Consider the following 23,223-nt stretch of genomic DNA (forward strand, 5'->3'; position numbering starts at 1 on the left):
TATCAGCTAGTAACGATTAGTTAACAAATTGTTGCAGCCCTAGTGTATAATGTAATTTATAATGTAAAGCTTATTTATGATTATCATAGCAGACACAGGAACATGATGGCTTTGGTCAGTTTGCATGTTTTCTCTGTGTCAACCTCCAAAAACGTTCGAGCCAGACTGTCCCCTGCTGCTTCTGCTTCTGCTTCTGCTGCATTTACACTTGGTCCTGGTTTGGTCCTGTTCTAGTTCTGGCATGTTGTGTTTTAGTCGCATTTTTATACAAATTTAGATTATTGAGTATAGTCTATAATTAAAACTATTAAAAATGATATTTAGTGTAATCTCCCAAAAAAGTTAAACATTCATGTTTTGTGCGATTATTTGAACCGCAGCCATTTACACATTGACACATTCCGGATGAGTTGTTTAAATATTGTTTGAATATTGTTATCGAGATGATGTATTTTTGTCTTTATCTCCCACCTCTAGTTGATACTGTGTAATAAAAATAAAGCACTTTACCTTTACTTTAGCCAAGGCAATAGTATATAAAACCAGGACTGGAATCATCCACATACTGTCTTAAACATTTTGCAAATCTACTTTAGAATCTAAAAAATACTGGTCCCTATTTGCAGTGTTTCTTTGAAAAATGACTTGTCAAACTGCTGGCATAAATCTCACATAAAACGCAATGAAAGAAATGCTTTGAGTTTATCATTGAGCCTAGAAATTGCGTTCTGACCCTGTGCGCGCTGCTGGTGTCTGTGGAGACAGATGATGTTGGGACGGGGCCATGAAGTAGCCTGTTTTCTGTTGTCTGACATTTGGATCCTTGTAAGGGGAATAAGGGAGTTGTACCCCGCGGCGGTGTATATTTGTCTTTTGAATACAGCCCTCTGAATTGGCCAGTTATGCTTCAGTATTTGTAATATGAATTGTAAAATAGTGACTATCGGCGCTGCTCCCCCTCCTTCACGAAAGCCCTCACTGCTGTCGAGTATAAAGTGTGATGCTGGTGGATGTGTGGGTGAGAAGGAGAGAGAAGAGTGCCGCTGCTATTCTTGGCGGGTTGGGGAAGTCTTGGCTCCCTGGCGTATGGGAAAAGTGCTCTTGGCAAGTGTTAGACCCAGGCATTCCATTATGCTGTCCTCTTGAAAAACACTACACATGCACAAAAGCTTGTCTCTTCGTCAATTCAGGACTCAGTTTGTATTGACTGGATTCGCTCTTTGGGGGGATCGAGTCACTCAAAAGACATTTACGGCGTTCTACATGCAGCGCTGTGTAGCTGTAGCTCATTCAAAACTTACTTACAGGCACCAGCATCTATTTCTCTATCTATCTATCTATCCATCTATCTATCTATCCATCTATCATCTATCTATCTATCCGTCTATCTATCCATCTATCTATCTATCTATCTGTCTATTCACCTATCCACCTATCCATCCATCCATCTATCCATCTATCCATCTATCCATCTATCTATCTGTGCACATGTCAGTACTATCAGTAGTGTTTATTACTACTACTACGATTCTATATGACATATATAAGGCTGCACAATATATTACAATCAAATCAAAATTTCCATTTGAGTTGGCATAGTTGTCAAATCGCAAAGGCTGCAATTCTACAGATAATATAATGTTCTATGTAAGAGCAAAAGATATACCGTACATCAAAAAATGTTTTACAAACAGGCAATGAGAAAAGACTTGATAACACACAAATCACATTTAAACAATTAAGAGACATTTAAGAACAGGCTCTGTCACAACCTATTGTGTGTCCATTACATTACTGTATACTGTATCCAAGGATTTCAGACATATTACATTTATATAGAGAACATCGCCATAATCCAATAGAGATATAAAAATATACCAGACGTTTACGAGCTTCAGGGGTAAGACGGGCCAAAAGAACCAAAGCTTTGCCTTCAATTTATGAGTCAATGAGCTTTAAAAGACAGCTCTTGATCTAGAATGAATCAAAGTATTTACACTTTTAGTTAACAATAACTGAACTTATTGTGTCAAAAAGTATTTTAAGATATTGCAATAATAAAAATATTGCAACAGCCAATTTACAATCATTTTCAATATTGTGCTGCCCTATTGCATACTTATTATTGCATACCCTATTGCAAAATATAACTAGGTACTTACGGTACTACAGAAATGATTTACTCAAAAATGCATCTCGTAGAAAAGGACATTCTATTATCTATAGTATTACTAGTAGTGCCAGAAGTAGTGGGCATTATTGAACTGAATAGAAGTACTGTAGTTGTAGCTTTGGCTGCACATTAACTTTATTGTATGCACTGCTTCTATTTATTGTTTTATGCTCTTGCTGTAAAGGTAATGAAATGTTGTATCATGTAAATCAGTGTAAATAAGAGTACAATCAGGAGTGAAAAAGGCAGGTGTAACAGTTGTCGAAAGTTTAATATTTTTAAAAGGTTGTGCGGAGGAATGCGACGAGGCTGGAATTTCCTTTCATCACACGTCCTTTCATCATTGCTTACATGAAGGATGATGTTAATAGTGTCGGCAAGAATGATGTTGAAAGAACGTGTTTTTGAGAAGTGAGACTAACAAGTGGGTCGGCATCTGTCCACTGCTGTAAAGTCACTTGCACATCATGGTCAGGCTGGATTGTTGTGCCCTGTAATTCAGTGGCACTGCCCTTGAGTGAATTGGATACAATAACAGAAACAAAAAGAGAAACTCATTATTAAATTATGTTGCAAAGGTTTTGTTTTTAATGCTCCATCCCAAATTGGTTAGATAAAATGGAAACTGAATTAGTTCAGGGGTTCAGTGTCATTGATTAACCATCGTCATCCGGATTGTATTCTAAATCCAAACCTAAATTATGTCTTTGCCTAATACAGAATTTGCAATTCATGCTTAGTTTTCCAATATATTAACCAACCTTTGTGTCAGTACCATATCATTGTAATTAGGGATGGCCGATATATAAAAGCTCAGAGTAATTCACTTAGCCACTTTTGAAAAAGAAAAAAGAGGTAACTGACACTGCTGCTTGTAACAGTGAAATTGGTCAAATAAAGTCATACACTTTGTATTGATTAGTCGACTAAAAAGGAGCGTTGCGAAGTGCTAGAAGAATTTCCCTAATCTGATCGTATCTGACCCAGAATTTTCCCTCAATAACAACATTACAAGTACCAAGAAACGTAAGCAGAATGTATGGATCATCAGCTAACTCACTCTGTCTCCTCTTTTCTGCTGTTGTCCCCATAAATCTTTATCATTCTAATAAAATAATTGATCGACTATGAAATGTTTGGTTGACTAAGCAACGAAACGTTTTTAGCCCCAACTTTTTGAACTTGAAGTCAATAGATTTACCGTACTTTCTGGATTATAAATCACTCCAGCCAAAAAATGCATAATATAGAAGAAAAAAACATATATAAATGAGTATAAATTGCATTTTTTCTTTAAGATTGAGTTGTTGATATGGATTAAAAAATCTCACTATCGGTATCAGCAAATATTGATTATCGCCACAGCAACAACCCAATATCAGATATTGTATCAACTTTAAAAATTCATATTAGACCATCCGCATATGTAATCTTTCAAATAAAACAACTTCAATCCTATTCAATGGCTAACAGTGTTTCTTATACAGTAGATAGAAGGACACTTGAAAGCCATGTGAAACCCATCACTCTCCCGACAATGGCTACACTGTTTGTTGACATAAATTGTGCAATTGGCAGTCACCATTTTTCCTATGATTACAATCTGCATTTGGTGTAGAATGAATGAAATGAATGAACATGAATACATACAGTAGGACTATTGTCATCGGGCCTGGCTCACTGCTGTGCGGCGTGTGGGCACCTGTGTGCGCTGTGAGTGCTCTGCATTTGCTTGGAGCGTGTTCCATGAAGCCTTTAAAGGGGTAAAGACAGGGGGGAGCGGGGGGGGGGGAGCGGGGTGCGTGTCTGCATGCTCAACTAATGTTTGACATTTTTGTATAAAGTGGAAGGCATTGTTCAAATGACAAGGACACCCGCTGTGTCATCTCTCCTGTCTGTCCTTCATTCACAGAGCGCCTATTCAAGCCAATTAGCTGCATGAATGTGACAGACTCACATTCAGTGGGCACCGCTCCTCTCTGTCCTGGGCGTGGACAGCAGCGTCTCTGTGGGGGTCACTGCAGCTCCTCACTGTCACACGATCCACTACTGTCATACTGCCGGTTTAATACAAATACTGAAAATCACATGCAAACATTCATTCATTAAAACATGATAGATGCACTTGGAGCATTTAAATGATACACACAGAACTGACATCTTTTAACCATGTTCTAACAGTTAGATTCCTCTCCCCTCTGAGCGTCAAAAGCACGCCACGATATTTATTATTGGTGTCATCAACATCCTGACTTTCTGAGTTAAAAGCACATGAACACAAACAGATCAGAACCTCAACTTCTCATCTCAGAAACCCAAACACCCACATGCAGCTTTAAAGTTAGGGCTGGGTGGTATTTCAATAAAATTGAGGGTGAGATCCCTGTGACAAACTTGTATCTATTGTTATGAAATTGTCATATTGTCATGTATTAATTCTGTACTCGTACATAGATATGTTTCCCCACTTCTCTTACTGGTCAGCCTTTGCCATGATCTGCTTAGAGTCCTTAAATAAAAACATACATATATTTATTGTTACTCTTACGTAATTAGAATTGACAATTTGGTAACATGCAATGGCCTTTATACAGTACATTTTTAATAACATAACTATGGCAGTATTTTAGAATTTGAAGATGAAATCCAGTCTACAAAAGGGCAACTTATACCCTCAGTATAAGTTGCCCTCAGATTTAGCCTTTTTAACTATTGTAGAAGGCATGGTAAAGGTTTTTGTCATCTTTTGTATATTTTTCTTTTTTCTTTAGATGATTGGACTTATTTGTATAAAACATGAGTGCTTGATGTCTTGTGTAGACCTCCCCAGTTTGTAGTGTGACAGTGGGCTTTATACATAATATGTATGTGCACTGGCATTTGCTGCATGTGTGTCTGTGTGTACACTCGGAGGGATTAGAGAGAAATAGAGAGGCTTAACAGTGATTTGCCCATCCATTCCAGTTCCTCCCTAATCCTCCTCACACACAGACACACACACAGACACACACACGGACACTCACACGGACACGCACACGGACACGCACACGGACACACACACGAACACACACACGGACACGCACACGGACACGCACACGGACACACACATGGACACGCACACGGACACGAACACGCACACGGACACGCACACGGACACACACACGGACACGGACACGCACACGGACACGCACACGGACACACACATGGACACGCACACGGACACACACATGGACACGCACACGGACACGAACACGCACACGGACACGCACACGGACACGCACACGGACACGCACACGGACACGCACACGGACACGCACATGGACACACACACGGACACGCACACGGACACACAGGCGTACAGTGCACTTGTATGTGAGGAGTAGGATCTAACACTGTGTACGTGGATTAGGACGTTTGTGAATGAATGGGATATGGATCAGTGCTGAAGAAGCACACTACACTAAACAAGATAGTAATAGTAGTAATAGAGATATCGGATGTAGTCTGTATGTATGTATATATCGATATAGATATAGATAGATGGATAGATGGATAGATAGATGGATAGAAACCTCAATATAATGCAAAAGGTTATTAGTTTATTATATTTAAAATGATTCCACTGATTATTGCAAAATCTAAACCGCAAATTCTGAGCAAAGGGTCAAAAGAAGCTATTGTATTTCTTGACAAATTTTGTCAAGAAATACAATCCATTTCTGGAAAGAAATTGGGGTCAGAGGTACGGTTTATCACCAATTTATACATCCATCCACAGGCCTAAACTGAAACAAAGGAAACAATAGGGCTAATGAGACAATGCTAACAGGAGCTAGATGACATGCATGAGTACGCTTAATTACATGTCTGACTCAGGTTCACACCTTAGAGTAGAGCAGACTTAACGAACTACATACTTCTCACTGTAAACATGTAACTTGTGTTTGTTAGCTTACTTAGCTCCTCCCTTCAGATATAATGCAGTGACTCACAGTTCTGTCAGAAGAACTGAAGAAGGGACTTGAATGAGAAGCAAAACATATTCACTCTTAAAACTTTTGTCCAGTCGACAGAATTGACTATGGAATCTACCTGAGCGACTGAGGGACGACACAGACCGTCTTTACTGAGTAAATAAAACAACTAACTTTGCTTTTATACTCCTTTTAAAGGTACACTATGTTACTATTCCGGTCAAGTGTTTGGCTTGTCTCCATGGAGATGTTGTTGCTTCCACATAATTCCATAGTTACAAGTCCATCTTCTCCTATGCTTCCTCATGTCTATTCCTTTCCCCATTATAATCCCTCGTGCTTCTTTGAACTCCGCCTGCCAACCTGGATGTGTGATTTGAAGCAGATGACATCATAGTGTTGTTTTTGTACACCTGTCTCTGTCGCAGTCGCACGTCTCCACAGACAGATGGAAAGACGCCGAGATAAACAAACGCCCCGACTTTTGCTGACAGAAGACGAAGAGCTGGAAGGTTCTCCCGTTGTCATAACTGCCGCCGCGTCTGTGTACCGCGTGGGCGAGCGAGCAGAGAGTACGACAGAGAGAGAGAGAGAGCAGTGCACTGTGGGATATGTTATTGGAGAGACTTAGAGTGAGTGTGTATATATAGCAGCTCTTCATCAGTTTCCTTAGTGACTGGCTGCTACTGAGTCTAGCTCTCTGCTCCGTCGACAAACACAAATTGAAGGAAAAAGTCCAGTAGGGTTAGAGAATAACAATGTTACTGTTAGAGTTAAATGACGGTTTAGGGTTGATTATACACTTGGGATGTCACAGTATTAAATATCAGTGTTATAAGTGTACTTTTTGGAGTACAGATTGATGTGAGATACAATTATTTATTTTTTTGTTTTTAGGATTATATTGTGAGTGACCTGAATATTAACAATTATCGATTAACCAAATAACCTTGTCATACTTTATATAAACTTTCAAGTAGACATTATTTTATATTACCAATCATCTCAAAAAGATACAATAGAAGTATTGACACCCATGCTGATTATTTAAAAAAAAAACTCTTCTAGACAATATAATTTATTTTTCAACACAAATTAACAGTATTTACACTAGTTCTAAACCATCCTAAAATGTTGTCCTATATTCAGCATTTATTCTAATTTAAAATGAGTTTCAATACTACTTTTGGCATTGTTTAGTGTCTGGGTATTTTGACCTCTCTAGTACTGATTATGTCTGGACGAGAGGACAAAGCCTGAAGGTTAAAGCTGAGAAAGAATTTATTGTCCCTGTATGGATTTTTAACGTCACTTGATTCCACTCTTACAATGACCTCTGTCTTCAGGAAGGGCATCTGGTGAAGAAAAAAAGGATACTGTCAGTCAATCACTACAAATTAGTGGTGTGTTCACATTTGCACAACCACCACATTCAAACTGGGATTAAGCTAAGACTAAACTAAACTTGTACAAGGTCAAAGCTAAACCAGGACTAGAACAGGACCAAATCATGTTCACATCAGAATTAGACCGGGCTTTTAGTTTTGGCTGAAGTTATTGTTGAGCTAATTCCGCATTTGTTTTGAGGAGCAGATAGTCAATATACAGATAACAGTGCGGAAAATAATGATACATCTTTACGATAAAACGCGTTGCATTTATTTTGTTTGTTTTGTTCCTGCAGCGCCTCATATTTGGTCTATCTGTGTTTTTTCCCTTAGATGCTGATTGTAAACAAAACCCACACAAATGAGTTTTGATTAAATGCAGAGTGGCTCCAATTAGCCGCTGCGTCTGGAGATGAGTTCAGCCGGGTCGCTCAGGTCACTCGCACTATGAATATCTGTGAAAGTGACACGCAGGCACAGCTTCTGTCAGTGTTGTTTGCGGATTTACTCATTGAATTTTACACCAAATGCAGCCTTTGATGACCAAGAGCAAGAATCTCAAATCCAATCTCAAAATCTGTACCCATATAAAGTTGTTTTTAATTTAAATAATAGTATTGTGTCAAGTATAAGCCTAGTAATAATATTATTTCTCGGTTATCAGTACATCAGATAACTAGAATAATCAGATTAGCCAATACTTAGATTCACCCTTCGAGGCAACTGTTGTTTTGTAATTATGGGCATTGCAAATTATTATTACTGCCTGTTCACGTACCCAAAAGAAATCTGAATATCAAAAACACCCGGTAACTTAGTCCGGTTATCAATTAGAGTAACTGTAACTAAAGAACGGTACAAAACTCTTTCGATCTTTAACATTTTCTCTTTCATTTTGGTCTTTGCCACATTAGTTTGCCCTTTTTGAATATGGAATTTGAATAAGGGTTTATTATAATTTAAAATACAGTCACCAAATGCAGAAAAACATAATAGTTCAATCAACAATGATAGAACTAAAAACTGCATTAAAAAGACACGAGGAGGTTAAAAAAACAACAATAAATGCAATATCTTGCTCAGCTTGTCACAGCTTGTTTTATTAGACTTAAAACTATCAATGTCAGAAGCAGATCGAACACAGGGAAGTAAAAAACACAAAAGCCCTGCCCCCCTGTGTTTACATAATTGTCCTTGTCAAAAGCTGTGAATAAACAGAAAGAACTCAGATGACTCTATTTACAGGACATTTTAATAATCTGATAAAGCCAGAAATCAGATAATGATCAGATTTCTGGTGTGCGTGTGAACACTGACTATTACTATTACTTCTCCTTCCTTATCCTGAGAATGTAAAAAGCTATGTTGGATTTGCATCAAAGTTGCACTGATATTATGTTACTTTCTCTCTTACATTGGCGTGCTTGCAGTGACTAAGCTTTCCTATATCTCCCACTGCTTTCCTTCCTCGGTTTAACCTAAAACAAACTCTTGCACTCGCCTGTACTGCATGAAAATCTCATGTGGAACTCGGTCAAATTGAAGTTGACAGGAAGTCCACCCAACACTAACAGGATGTCTCCTCTGAGCGTGTTTAGACCCATAAAGTCCAGGGGGATTTAGGACCAACGCGGTGGAGTTTTTATGAACTCTAAGCGTAAATGCTTCTCTCTTACAGGGCAGCCCAACTCATCTATATTTACATCCAAATGGGCTTTAACTAGGTCACTAACTAACATTATAGTGAGAACAGTCCTGACATCTAGTGGCCAAAAGACAGTAGTGTGGGCCTAATGTGTATGATAGTATAAGGATAAGTATAAGGACATGGATGACTACATTGTATTTGTTTCTTTGACTAGATGAGTGATGAGTTCATTATTTGTATTATTTTGTATGTTTTTGTGTTATGCACTTCTACTTTTTGTTTTCAACAACACTCAAATGTGTAGTGGGGTCAGCATTGATTCACATTTTGCTATGGTTAATTGTTATAGTTAAAGATGCTTTCTCTGCCACCTGCTTATGTCATGGAAATGTTCAAATGTCCCACAGACATTAATCATATCTATCTTGTATTTATTCAGTTTGAGGTGTTTGTTTAGCTCCAAAATACATGTTTGTACTGTGACCATCGTCACCTCTCCATTGATCTGACCTATAACCCAAACCCAAACCCAAACCCAAACCCTGACCTTACCCAATTTAATTATGTAACTATTTTTTATTGATTTGCCATTAAATGTGACAGAGTGGAGCTCCTCTCAGCAGCCAATGACAGCAAACCTCCACTTGAACACCAAACTGTGGAACATTCCAGGCAGAGCATCTCCAAGCAGGTGGTGGACCCTTTGCCAGAGAAGTTACATAGTGCTCCTTTTTCAAACTTCCTATAAGTGATCTGTTCTTTTCCTCTGTATCTACCTCTGTATCTACCTGCGTTGCAACAATGTTGCAAAGTGCTTATGACAAGCTCTCGTGTTTTTGTACTGGACTTACCTTAACCTGTGGTATTATTTAAGTATAGTTTTACATCAGCAAAGTTTCAGTTTGTGAAGAAAATGAGGAATATAAAAATACAACATTCTAAAACAGAATCCCTATGTCCATGTCATTGATAAGAGACATTCCATCCCAAATGCAGGGACATTTGAATCACAACACATTTTCCTGACAGTTTTAACTATAATGTATTTATTTTTGTTTTTTAAAGGTATTATCGTGTATTCTTAGTTGTTAAATCACAACTATAGTGTAATGTCGTCTTGTTTACAATAAGGTTACTAGGTAACAGTCGTGGAATCATTTCTGTCTATAGCACATCTCCTGCTCATGTCCAATTAGGAAGTACAATTACAAACCCTAAATAGGCAAATTTTTTGTTAAAATCTTTAAATATAACCATATCCACTGCATGTTAGTGAAATGTGTAGTGGAACCTGTCATATGCACTTTAAACTCTACCTGACCTGACCACACTCTCACTATCTTGTTTTTGTGTATCTGTATTCATTCACCTCGTAACTCCACGTTCTTGTAAAACTCATCAATGGACACAAAACAAAAGTCGTCCGTTTCCACGGTAGTACATAATCATTGCGTACTAGCATTTCCCGTGTGCCCCGCTCCCCTGCGCTCCCTCTCTCCTGCCCGTCCCACTCACAACACACTACCCTTTCTGTGCTCGTAAGCTCGGCCCGGGCGTGGAGCCAGCTGGCGTGTGTGTGTTTTTTGAATGAATACCTGATGAAGTTGGCTCGAGTGTGGCGCGGGGGTGGAGAGGGAGGGAGAGAGGGAGGAGGGTAGAGCGAGGAGGCACTGGCTGGCATTCAGGCTGTTGCATAATCCACGTTGTCGAAAGCGCTGCATTCGGGACTCCCTCCCTGAAGGCATGTGTGTGTGTACTACGTAGGATCACCTGAGTACTATAGAAACTGTGGTATTGGGACTTTGGGATGTGTACAGTTTGCGAGCTGTCAGTGGGGATTTTCCAAGTTTAGCGGACAGACTTTTTTACACGGAAGTAAACAGAGAATGGAAAAGACACGAGAGGAAACTAGAAGTGTGCTACTTGTGCTGCAGTGGTGAGTACTCGCTTTGCAAAGCTGAATGAAGAGGGAAAGAAGAGTGCCTGCTCGAATCCTGACATTTGCCTAGTTTTTCCCACAGTTGTTTCTGCAGCTGAAATGTTTGCACTGTCTCTCTCTTTCTCTCTCTCCATGTGTTTGTCTGCTGCACCCTCCCTCACACCTCGCTCACCCCTGTACTCTAAGCACCATGAGAACAGCCCCGTGGAGGGGTGGGAAAGTGCAAGTCATGTCGTGCTGCCTAAGTGCTGTCTTTACTCATTATTTTAAACATCCCAGACGATTAAAACTATGCATGAATACTCAATATCTGGATTGAAAAATATTGCAACTGTTGTTTTGAACAGAAATAGGGCTGAAAAGTATTGTCATTACGATAAGGTTTGAGATTAATTTTTAATAATTGGATTTATTTATTGCACAGTAAAACGCTTCCAGGATAATTGACAAAAATACAGAAATATGAACTGACAAACTACAAGAATCACATGTATTCCTGTCAGAACATGTTTGTACAGATAAACTACAGGGTTACCAGTTTCATTCATTCATTCATGCATTCATTTTATCTTCTCGTGTCTACCATCTCCTTGTCTCCATGGAGATGTTATTGTTTTGTCATGAATGTTCCACAGTATGGCCCTAAACATATCTGTCCTACATTTATTCAGCTGCGTTCCTGACCGTTCCGTCCCACTTTAGCCCCTGAGCTTAATCAACATTATCAAAACGGCATAAATACTGTGGTTTTGTTGCTATCGTTTGTAGTTTACTTTAGTTTCTGTAGCTTGAGACGGGCCTGTTACGTGTGCATGTTCACACTGCAGCTCCAACAGGTCTTATGTGTGCACAAACACTGGTTCCACACAGCAGCGTCCTCTCCTCTATATTTAGAGAGAGAGAACGCAACACGCTGCTCTTATCCCGTTGATTGCCATTATGATTATGACTAGGTCCACAATATGTGCATAAATACTCATACTGGAATGTTTTCTTGTTCAGGCTTCTGTTTGTGTTTGTCTTTTGAAAATAGCCCTGGGTACTTGTGATGTAAAAATTGGACAATTGTTAAAGTAATGAAGTTGCTGTTTTATGTCTTTATTTATCAAAATGCCTCCATAGCTCAGAACAAGTTACAAAACTATTATGAACTGTCATTACACACTACTCACTCAAATCTACCTCTGATCACAAAATGTACTTGCAACAAATCAAAATACTAGTTAAAAGTTAAATTATTCTTGTGTTTTGTTACTTAAACACTTTACACGGTATAATTTTCACTATTATTATTATTTTGTTTGTATTGTGACTGCATATTCACGATTATTGATTAACCATATAATCTTGACATCCCTAACAACCACCAATTATTTCTTACCTCTGATCTCCTCTGGTCAGATGTAGTTTTTTCATGTGAATAGATTTTGATGAAAGACGTTCACTCCATCTAGTGCTAATGTTATACAAGTTATAGCTTCAGACTTTACTTTGTACTTGTACTTTAGACCTTGGCTGATCCTTTGGGCGCAGAAAAAACTGTGTAACTTACCCATTACAGAAAATGTACCTTTTGACACATCGACACTTAACCTCCATCTGTCAAACAACGATGGGATTAACCTGTAAAAAGTGTAACAGAAACAACAGCGTTTGACATTACATCATATTCCTGTAAATCCTTTATGAGTTACACAGAGGTTAGTTGATACTGGGTGTTTGGACGGTGGCTGTACAATGGTAAATGGCCTTCAGTGATTGTCCCTGGTCATTCTCTGGAGATTAGACTTGGAGAAGTGAGTCATTGTGCAGTGTGTGTGAGAGACTGAAGCACATGGAGGGCACAGTGATTGGGTTTCAGGTGATCCGATCTACCCCCTTCGCCGCCACACACTACAAACTCAGCAAGATTCAGGTGACAGCTCTTTTCACTAGCGGTGTGTGTCAGTGAAGGAAGAATACGCTCTTTTCTGCTAATGTAGGTCAGGGGCTTGTGTGATTCCCATAGCGCTTTTACTATCTTTCCTGCTTTACCTGGATTATTCATTGGACTAATTGAGAACTTTAAGCATAATCCATTAACATTAACTGTACATTTGACCTGAAATTAAAGATGGAGTACCTCATTTTCACACTTCTAGAACCAGAAGTTTTTTGGCTGTGGCTTTGCGGGCTGCACACAGTGGTCTCATTTTTGTCTCAAGTACTGCTTTTACAATATACTCTTTGGGGGGATATACAAAAGTTGTGTACCCTAGCTTTAAGACTGCACACAGGAGCAAAGTTGTCAAAGACCATTCACTGTTCTGACACTAAGAGCAATTAGATTCACCATTTTACCTAATATGTACTATCTATATTTTGATGTTGGTTATATTCGATAGCCCTATATAGTCTGTCTTCCCTAGTGCTCCAGACAGAATATAAACTGGATATACATTGCCTGATCAGCAGACTACACGCTTTTCCTAAACTTTACAGCGACGTATAGTATTTAATGGGTGTGGCTGACAGGCGGATGAACCAGACAGAGAAACAAATGGTCGGTTTGTGCCAAAACAAACATGGAGACTTAAAGCAGAACTGAGTGACATTTTCACCTTATTGAACGTCTTTGTAAGTCCCTGTGGTGGTTGAATATGTATTTTCGGTGCGTTTGAAGAGTCCGCCGTTGCCCCCTGCTGTCTCTGGGCTGAAAACTAGCTTTTAACATTTGCCAACATCGACCCGAAGACAACTCTCCTGAGAAACCCTGGCTCTTTTTTTATGTTTGGCCATGTGAGGTGCTTTTGTATATGATAATACTGCCTATTGTGATGTATTTTCAATATTCATATGTATTTCCTATGTATGTTCACAAGGGAGCTGCAGGGGAATCTCTATCACCAGAGTTACTTATTTCTGCTTTAAGAAGTAAAAAGAAAGAAAAAACGCCACAATGGACCAAGAAGCAGTAATAAGCTATTTGTAAATGGTGTAAATGTGTAAGAAGTTGTGCATTTTGTTTGGAATAGTACAAGGATATTTGAGAGAGACATTTGAGATGGAAAGTGGCAGTTGCTAAATCTGGAACAGATCATGTTTTCCTTTGAAGTGTTAATAAATATTAAACTAAACTAAATAAGCAACTGTGATTGAATCAGTAAAAAACATTTGAAGAGAGGTTAGTCTCGCCGAGCTAGGATGTACTACAGGTGCTAACATACCTAATCCCTCACTGATAAACGGTAACATTACTGCCCTGAATGTATCCTCTTACATCTCATAAGTACAATATCTCTCCTTAGAACCGAGTGAAGTGCCTGAGCCTGAGATAAAAGCCTTCAGCGCTGTCCTCTGTGGGATAAGTAGAGCCTGACAGCTGATCTGACATTTCTGTGATCTGAGAAAGCTCGTAGATTTTACTATCACTTGTGCTATCAGTATGTAGCAGCCTTCTTTTCCTATGGATTGTCGTTGCCTTGTATTTACCGAATAGGAAACATTGTCAATGAGGTAATTTTTCCTGAAGAAAGCTGCTGCTGCTGCTGCTGCTGCTGCTGCTGCTGCTGCTGCTGCTGATGCTGAGTAATGGATGCCAAAAATGCCAGATCAATAAATTCAACACATTTTTAAAATCATCCCAGCTTCGTCTTTTTTTCAGACAATCTAGGCCTCAGCTCCTTAGTTCCTCATGACTAAAAAGATGGAATTCTGAATTTATATAAACATTGCTTCCTCTGATCCTGAATGATCTGTACTATCAAGTACATGTGCACATAGTAAGAGTGTGAGATTAGATTAATGTTTGCATATATCATAAAACACATGGGTGGCCGTACAAATGCATGCAAATTCCTATGCCTACACACATTTGCATACAAGCCAAAATATTTTAACCAGTGACTTTCATGCTAATGAACGTGATAGCACACACAAGGCATGTTTGAGTATAAATGACTATATTCTGCTAATTTCACACAATGACAGAGAATTTATTTGCCCTTTAGAGTTGTGCTAACTTCACACATATACTGTACATTTGTAGACTGTGAGTACGTAAATAATACTTGACCCACTTTCAAAAATAGTTTGATTTATTTGTGTGTAAACTTGAGGAAAAGAGAATCCGTCAGCACAAATTAATGTCTATGAGAGTCTAACCACAGAGGAGTGCGTTCGGAGTAGAGCTTGTGCTTGTACATAATTTATGGGATTCTCTCCAAGCTCTTCATATTCTGCAGTAGGATTCTCTTTAACAGATGGTTCAACAATGTAAATGTTGTACTACATACCCTGGGACAGGGGAGTGTCTTAGACTTCTGAATGCCAATGTCAGATTCCACATGCTCAGAATAAAGTAAACTAGACTATATCTTTGTGTTGCAGATAGAATAAAGCCTCAGCTTGTCAATATTATTTGTCTTTGTTAACCGATGTAACTATATATTATGGGTGTGAAAACCGTTGTGGAAAGACTTGGATCTGTTGTCATTATAGACCATTGTTGCCATTATTTATTTTCCTGACATCCGGCTTGTGTGTGTGTTGCAGGATTTCTCCATGTGCGGGCAGACTTCCTGTTGAAGGGAAATGATTCCACATGAAGAGTGGCACACTCGGCCCGTCGCTAAGGGCGACAGCAGCAGGTGTGATGTCATGATCCTCTCCCTCGACAATACTCAGACCACACCCAACAATCACTAAAGACCACCCAGCAACCAACCCAAACCCTGTTACAGACCTAACAAAGAGACAAGCCCGAATAATCAATTAAGACAAGACAAGTGAAAAGAATTGCATCAGGCTTTTGAGAGTGGAGCTGACATCAATATGAAGTCCAACCAGGAACGAAGTAAAGAATGTTTACCCCCAAAGAAGAGGGACATTCCTGCCTGCACATTACCATCTGACCGGTACTCATCCCCCATTATGGCACCCCCTAGTGACGTTCCCCGCTCAGAGAGCCTGCCGTGGCTTATTGGTGGCCACAGTGAAGGGTTGAATCGGAGCACCTCTCAGTCTGAATACAAGCCCCTCTCCTCCAGCACAGACTCTTTTCCCTGCTCTTCCTCAGTCAGGCCAGTCTCATCACTCTCCACACTCTACACATCTGCCCAAAGCACCGCTGGAGGGACGCTCCATTACCCACAACTGCCTCCAAACCTGCAGTTCATCACCTCCCCGTACGCCACGTCGTACCCTGGCTATGTCCCCTCCCAAATATTTACCCCTCCTACGCCCCCACCCCAGAGACCCTCCCACACAGAGAGACCCTCCCTTACCCACACAGAGACAACACATACCAAACCAGAGCGCTCCTCCGCCTCTCGCACCTCCATGCCCCCGCCCTCCACAGACTCTGTTGCACCACACCTCTTACATCACCGAACAGTCCCTTCTGCACACCACCAAGGAGGTGCTCACCATACGCCCCATTCACTGCACTCCCAGCATGCACTGGGGCATGGCATGTCTCAAGTCTTGTTGCAGTATGCAGACGGGCCCCAGCGAAAGAATGAAGGGGGTTCTAGAACTCGAGAGCTGCATAATGGAGAGCTTGAACGGGGGAAACGGTTTGAGTCAAGGTCTGGGAACAAGTTGCGGGACTCATACGAAGCCCATTCACGTGCACACGTGTCGTCAGACTACACTACCCATGATCCTTCAGGGCACAGAATATCCAGTATGCTTATGCCCAATAGCCACAGAGCGAGCCCTGATAAGCACTCACATATGGAAAGAGGTAGCATTGTTTCAGGTAAACCGGTCAGGACCCCCTCGTCGTCCAGCAGCACGTTTACTTTCCCGGCTCCTCCCCCTCCTAGTGTGGACAGTCCTAGGCCGACACAGACTGTGATCCAGACGACACACAGCTCCACAGAACCACTGTCCCTGGGCTTGCCCTATCCCCAGCCGTCCATCATCGGCTACATCGCGGGGGCTCAGCACTGTCTGCCCCAACACTTGCTCATTCCTGGTGCCCAGCCTGTCATCATCCCTGTGAGCGGGGCAGTCACTTCTCTGGACACGTCCCAGGTCGCCTCATCCACTCAGGCTGCACTTTTCTCCACCAAGGCAGAGCCTCTGTATTCACACGCAGGCTTGTACCAGGCTGCTGCCGGTGCTGTAGTTCAGGGACAGCTACACCTCCCCATCCTCCCTGCCTCTCCAGGACTGGTCACTTCTTCTGGCCCTCCTCCTCCTGCCGCTGCATCCAACGCATCTCTGCCCCACGCGCTGCCTCCGTATTTCATAAAGGGCTCCATCATCCAGCTGGCAGACGGGGAGCTGAAACGCGTAGAGGAACTGAAGACGGAGGACTTCATCCAGAGTGCAGAGATCAGCAGTGAACTCAAGATCGACTCCTCCACCGTGGAGCGCATCGAGGGCAGCCGAACCTCACCCAACCTCGCTGTGGTACAGTTTGCTGTGGGTGAACACCGAGCACAGGTGAGAACTGTAATATACTTTAATAAACATATCAAATACAAGTTAAAGATCCTTTTTGTTGAAAGTAAGGTTGAGTTTATGTCCATGTCCATGGGCTTTATTTTTCTACCTCTCAAAGTACATATTTTTCAGAACCTTTTTTAGGTTTTAGAACATTCACAGTAACCATATGTGTGTTCTTATAAATATGTATTTGAACAGACCCAGCATTAAGTACATTCTTGATGAACAAATACACACATAAAGAAGTGCAAGCACACATACACTCTGACATGCACAGATCGTGAGCAGTGTCTTTGAGGCCTCATGTTAAAGTCCTCTTAATGCATTTCATCTGACTTCGCTGTATCTTGTCCGCCCACTCTGCACATCTCCAGCCTCTCTCCGCCCGCGGCCCCTCTTTGATAGTGTATCCCACAAAAGCTGACCATCGTTCAAAGACTTGAGCTTCTCTTTTGTACTCCCCCAGTGGCCCTTCACTTACTCTTTCTGAGAGGCGCTTCTAACTTTGAGTTCAGCCTCAGAGGAGAAGTGGAGGAGAGAAATGAAATGAAAGATTACATAATACAGGAGGGAAAATATTCCTTGGCACTTGATGTCGAAAACTGTTCAGTATTGATTTGAATTATTCTAACCCACATTTCATGTTCATCTTTGGCCACCTACACTGTTATGCTGTCTTTATGCTTATCTCCAGCCCCTTCAACAACTACTGTAACAGGGAAAATCTTGTTTTAAATTACATGGAAGTAATGTGAAAAGGCGTTAAAACAGACATAATGTGTTTTTTTGGTAAACTGCAATGTTGATTTTAAATTGCTTGATAATAGAAATACCCATGTCCATTGACTTCCTGTTTAAAACTCTATAGAACTGAGAGGACGCTTAATAGTGATGTTTTACTGTGGATTTTCATGTGCTTTTATTGTTAAAAAAATTAATGGCTTAGTGGCAGAGATAGGGAGTAAGTCAAATGCAGGACAATACAGGATTATTCAAACATGCATGAACCAACTCAAGTTAATTATGTCAGAAAACCATTATAACATGGTTGAAAGCTTATAAAAGTAGATTTTACATGTTTCCTTTTAAGTCGAGGGATGTTGTCAAAATGTCAAAATTCTAGCTTTTTTAAGTGTTGGTTGTCAAAGATCAAATGTATACAATCTTTACATGAGAAGAAAGGGCTCAAAGTGAAGAAGAGAAGAAGAGTCCTGATGGAGCTGTCAGCTTTTACCTTGACGTTACAATATAAGTAGTGTAAGTTTGATCTTGTGCTGCGCCTTTCATGTGGTAATTATAATGAGTATTTGCTTATCCCAGATCCCAGTGATTTCAATCAGTAGCCGTCATATGTTTGGATTGAACGTAATGAACGACTTGATGCACGAATGTTTAATGTGTGAATTACGATTGAGTTTTTCCTGTCTTGTAGGTGAATGTGGAAGTCCTGGTCGAGTATCCCTTCTTTGTCTTTGGCCAGGGCTGGTCTTCGTGTTGCCCCGATCGGACGACTCAGCTTCTGGAATTGCCTTGCACTAAACTATCTGTGGGCGACGTCTGTATCTCTCTTACCTTAAAAAACGTAAGGAACGGCTCTGTAAAGAAACCCAGCGAGCTCGCCACCCTGCCTCTCAAGCACCCAAACCACTGCTCAGGCCAGAAGGAGAACGGAATCAACCAGAGAGGGAGCAGCGGGAATGTCGTAAATGGGGAGGTCGTGTTCGGAGAGAGACAAGGCCAAGGCGAGGATGGTTCCAGGAGGCCGTCCAGTGGCAGGAAGAGGAGGTGGTCTGCTCCGGAGGGTCGCAAAGTGGAGCGATCGGAGGAGGAGCCGCCTGTCACTCTGCCCAAACCCAACTTCATTCCTCATGAAGTCAAAGTCAGCATCGAAGGGAGGTCCAACATTGGCAAGTGAGGAGCGCACAGCAGCATGGAGACTTTAAAGGAAAAATGTCCACTTAATGTTTAATTGACTTAACAGAAAATGTTAAAATAAAAAAACAATTTGTTTAGAAGATTTCTATATCAAAAGCAATGAGTGGGATTAATGGTGTGTGGTGCACTGGTGCATTCTCAAAACTCCCCAAAGCTTCTTTCCGAATTGGATTTAATACAGCAAATTATTTGAATCTAGCATTTTATCCTGACACTACCCTTTATTTATGTGAGGATGATGGTGATACATGTAAACAGATGTACAACCATTAGTTTGCACCAGTGTGCCACACAAAAGAAATACTGGTTTTGTTTTTTCACTCTTTATCCTTCCCATAGTTCTAAAATGATTGTCAGTTCATTCAATTCAGAGGTTGTTATACTTCTCGATTGAACATAAGAGTTATCTAAATACTCACACCACACTGGGATGGCACGCACCACTGTCATCATAACCAATGTTACTACAGTGTGTTTTTATCAATAATGGCTGCAAGGGAAATCAAGACAGAAACGACTTGCCTATCATCACGTCACTGCGCAGTCCACACTTTATTGATGTCTTTATTTACACAGTACTGTATGTTATTAGATTTCTTTTGTCTTTACGCGAGTAATGGGTAGAGAGTTGCAACAGCACTTTGGAAAGTCTTTGGAGAAAAATTGAAGGCTCATTTTTGGTGAATGTGGGAAAAATGTGTGAGCAGAAGTGCCAAGGGATCTCAAAGAAAGGGATTTGTAAAGAGAGGAATCCCATTGAGTCGACTGTTATTGACAAAGTGACAATGGCTTTAAGAATGTTTGAATAGAAGAAAAACATGTTGGAATGTGACTTAAGAGTTTGGGAGCTGGTGTGAGGGTTGCTTATAATGACGCCCCATTGAAGGTTGTAGGCCACTAGAATTGATGGGTGGCATAACGTGTTGTGCTTGTTGGTGTCTGTCCACACAGTGTAAACATATAAAAGCCATTCGATAATAACTCATAAGACACTTGCGGACTGACAATGCTAACAGAAGGCACTAACAGGATGTGCTAAAAGGATGTCCTCTGTTGTGTTTCTGCCTGTGTGACTGGGAGTATGTAAAGAATATAATATAAAAACATTTGATTCTAAATGTCCAGTGTTTCGATATGTAGAATCTTTTACTTAAGAGAATCATGCAGTTTGCACATTGTCAGGAGGATGGAGTTCAGTAGTAACTTTTATTTTTTAATTTTTTTTAAATGGCCCTGTCCTGAACGGAGTCCTAGACCAGTAACACGATGGACAAAGAACGCAGATTTTGTGTGAGTGAAAGGATTTTTTAGGAAGATTGTTTACACGTTCTGACTTTCAAAGCAAACGTCTGTGTTTCGGGGGTCTGGTTCAGTTTTTGACAGGGGCCACTTGTGCTTTTGGCCAACTAAAACCCTGCTTTGCTAAGATGTAGCAGTTACCTCATGAGATGTGCTAGTTTGGTTTTGCACAAGACTAGGTCAGCGTCTTGAATGAAAGGCGAGCGCGAGAGATGACGTAACCTAAGGTGTTTTTTTTCCCCAGAATGCAGTTGGAGTTGAGGTTTTGTCTGGAACTGCCTTCAAATGTAAGAATCAGGAAATATTGGGAACAGTAGTGAGTGAGTTGCATCTCATTGCAGCAGTAAATACAAATATATTAAAGTAGATATGCAAAAAGAACCATGTTTTCTTCACTAAGAAATGCATCTGAAAAGCCATATTCATTTAATGTATTTCAAAACACAATATTTCTGCTGACTCACAAAACAAAAAATAAAATTTGATTGCTCATACATAATTGATTGATATTTAAATAATTGTTGATGGTTAGTAATGGTGATTAATGATGTTGTGCGTGATAGTACGTCGTTCAGTGCCAAGTGCTTCTGGTATCGTTTGGTTATCAAATGGTTGCTGGTTGAAGGTGAAGATGTGAAAAATAGTGGTTGAGTTTTCTTCATGTTGGAGGTTTGCTTTTAGAAATGGGAAATTTTGCACCCCATAGGTGTTAGATGAATGAGTTTGTTTAAAGTCTCATACATTTTGCTTTATTTTTGTAATGCAACAGGGTTTTGTGTCACCACATTTTTGTATCTTCTTCCTTGTACCGTTGAGCAGTAAGTAAATAAGCGAATGCGTGTGTATCGCGCGGTTGTCCACCTTTGTGTCTCCCCACCTAACAAACCCTCATTTAGAAACAAATATTTCCAACCATTTTATCATCAAATTCAAAATAATTTAAGAACTAGCCAAAGCTGTCATTTAGGTTACTTTAGAAAGCAATATTTTCATAATATTATTCAGGCACATTCCACTCAAGTTCTGCAATAAACATTGAATAATAATCTCCTTTTGCAGGAAAACCAAAATCTCCTCACAGAAAAGTACACAAATGAGCTTACACAATAAATCATTCTGGAATTGCAGTAGTAGTAGTAGTAGTAGTAGAATTTCAGGGAGTCTCGTATATATGCAGTAACTACAATCACACAACTTGCTGAACCTCGTGTGTTGCTCAAGTGTGCCTCCGCGCAGTAACCTCGTCAATCTTCAAATTTTTATCTTCAGGTACAGCCAGCCTCAAGAAAGCACCTCATGCTAAAGGCCAAGCAATCACTGAAACCCTCAAAAGACAACCGTTAGCTACCTGACTGTACTGCCCATCCCCACCACTCACCACATCCCCAATAAGAGACCACATGCAATCCGCTGGAGGAAGGGGAGGAGCGTAGACAGTTCAAATAGCGGACCATGGCCTAGTACTTGATTGCGCCTGAAAAAAGTCCTACTGTACCTACAAACAACCCAAATATCCACATTTTCAGACGTAGGATGAGCTTCTATCAGAGAATGTTAATACCTCAAAACACTGTTAGTAAATGGCATTTTTACTGTCATGATTTGTTCTCAAAAGTTTTCAGTTTCAGCTGCTGTGTCCTCTATTTTAACTGTCTACGGGTATACACCTTTTAGATGTTTAAGTTATTGTATTTTTAGAAACATCCCAAACCCATTTTTCACCCAAAATGTTCGAGACAATGTGCAATATTATCATTTTGTCCCTCCTCGTCTTGCCGTGCCAAGTGTATGTAGCAGACTCCAGCGTCTAACCCCTGAAAGTGCTTGTCCGGAGTCGTCTTGTTTGTCTGAGTTCCCCCCCGTCCCGTCCCAGCCTGCTTAAATGTGCCTGTGTGTGTCTGTGTGTATGCACCAACCTAAATGTGTACGACTGTGATCCATAGTGTGTGTTTTCTCCTATAATCATCTGTGCGCTCAAAACCGTGACCCCCAAAAGGTTGAAGGTGACGCGTGCAGAAAAAAATAACCTCATTGCGTGTGGGGACCACTTTTTATAAAAAAGTAAAAACATGTAAAAAGACAAAAAAAAAATTAAAAAATCAATACACCAACAGAGATGCACATGTAAGTACTTGTAAAAGACTTGATAATTTCAGCACTTTCTAAAAATCCTAGGACGGGCTTTGGTGGCTCTGACTGATACCCTGCCTAGGGGTAACATTCATTCAAAAACAGACAGAGAATGAAAAAAGGGGGGATATTGGAGAGGGGGGGCTTAGTTTTGCACATCACCTGCCCTGCAACCGTGTGTTTCTCTGTCTGTGCTCCATCTCACTTGGCGCGTTCTTGGGTCCAACGGGCCGAGGTGTTGGGTGGTTCCTTGGTCCTTTTTTTAGGAATTTCCCATGGAATTCATCCCTATTCTTTAGTCA

General features: G+C 40.5%; 1 protein-coding gene across 2 annotated transcripts in view; it reads left to right on the top strand.

The window, feature by feature from the left end:
- The window catches only part of atxn1a (ataxin 1a), an 82,600-nt gene extending 59,696 nt beyond the window's left edge, over positions 1-22,904 (top strand). Inside the window, exons 1-3 of one of the 2 annotated variants that reach the window (XM_072447827.1) lie at positions 10,911-11,119; positions 15,656-17,554; positions 18,990-22,904. In XM_072447827.1, coding sequence (XP_072303928.1) covers positions 15,935-17,554; positions 18,990-19,472 — 2,103 coding nt within the window. In that variant the 5' untranslated portion in view covers positions 10,911-11,119; positions 15,656-15,934 and the 3' untranslated portion in view covers positions 19,473-22,904. Of the gene's footprint in view, positions 1-10,910; positions 11,120-15,655; positions 17,555-18,989 lie in introns of those variants that run through there. The other variant, XM_072447826.1, reaches the window with a different exon arrangement.
- The last annotated feature ends 319 nt before the right edge of the window (positions 22,905-23,223 follow it).

This window comes from Eucyclogobius newberryi, unplaced genomic scaffold, assembly GCF_026437365.1.
Source record: "Eucyclogobius newberryi isolate DKJ021-1_F unplaced genomic scaffold, fEucNew1.0.hap1 SCAF_16, whole genome shotgun sequence".
NCBI classification, from domain to species: Eukaryota; Metazoa; Chordata; class Actinopteri; order Gobiiformes; family Gobiidae; genus Eucyclogobius; species Eucyclogobius newberryi.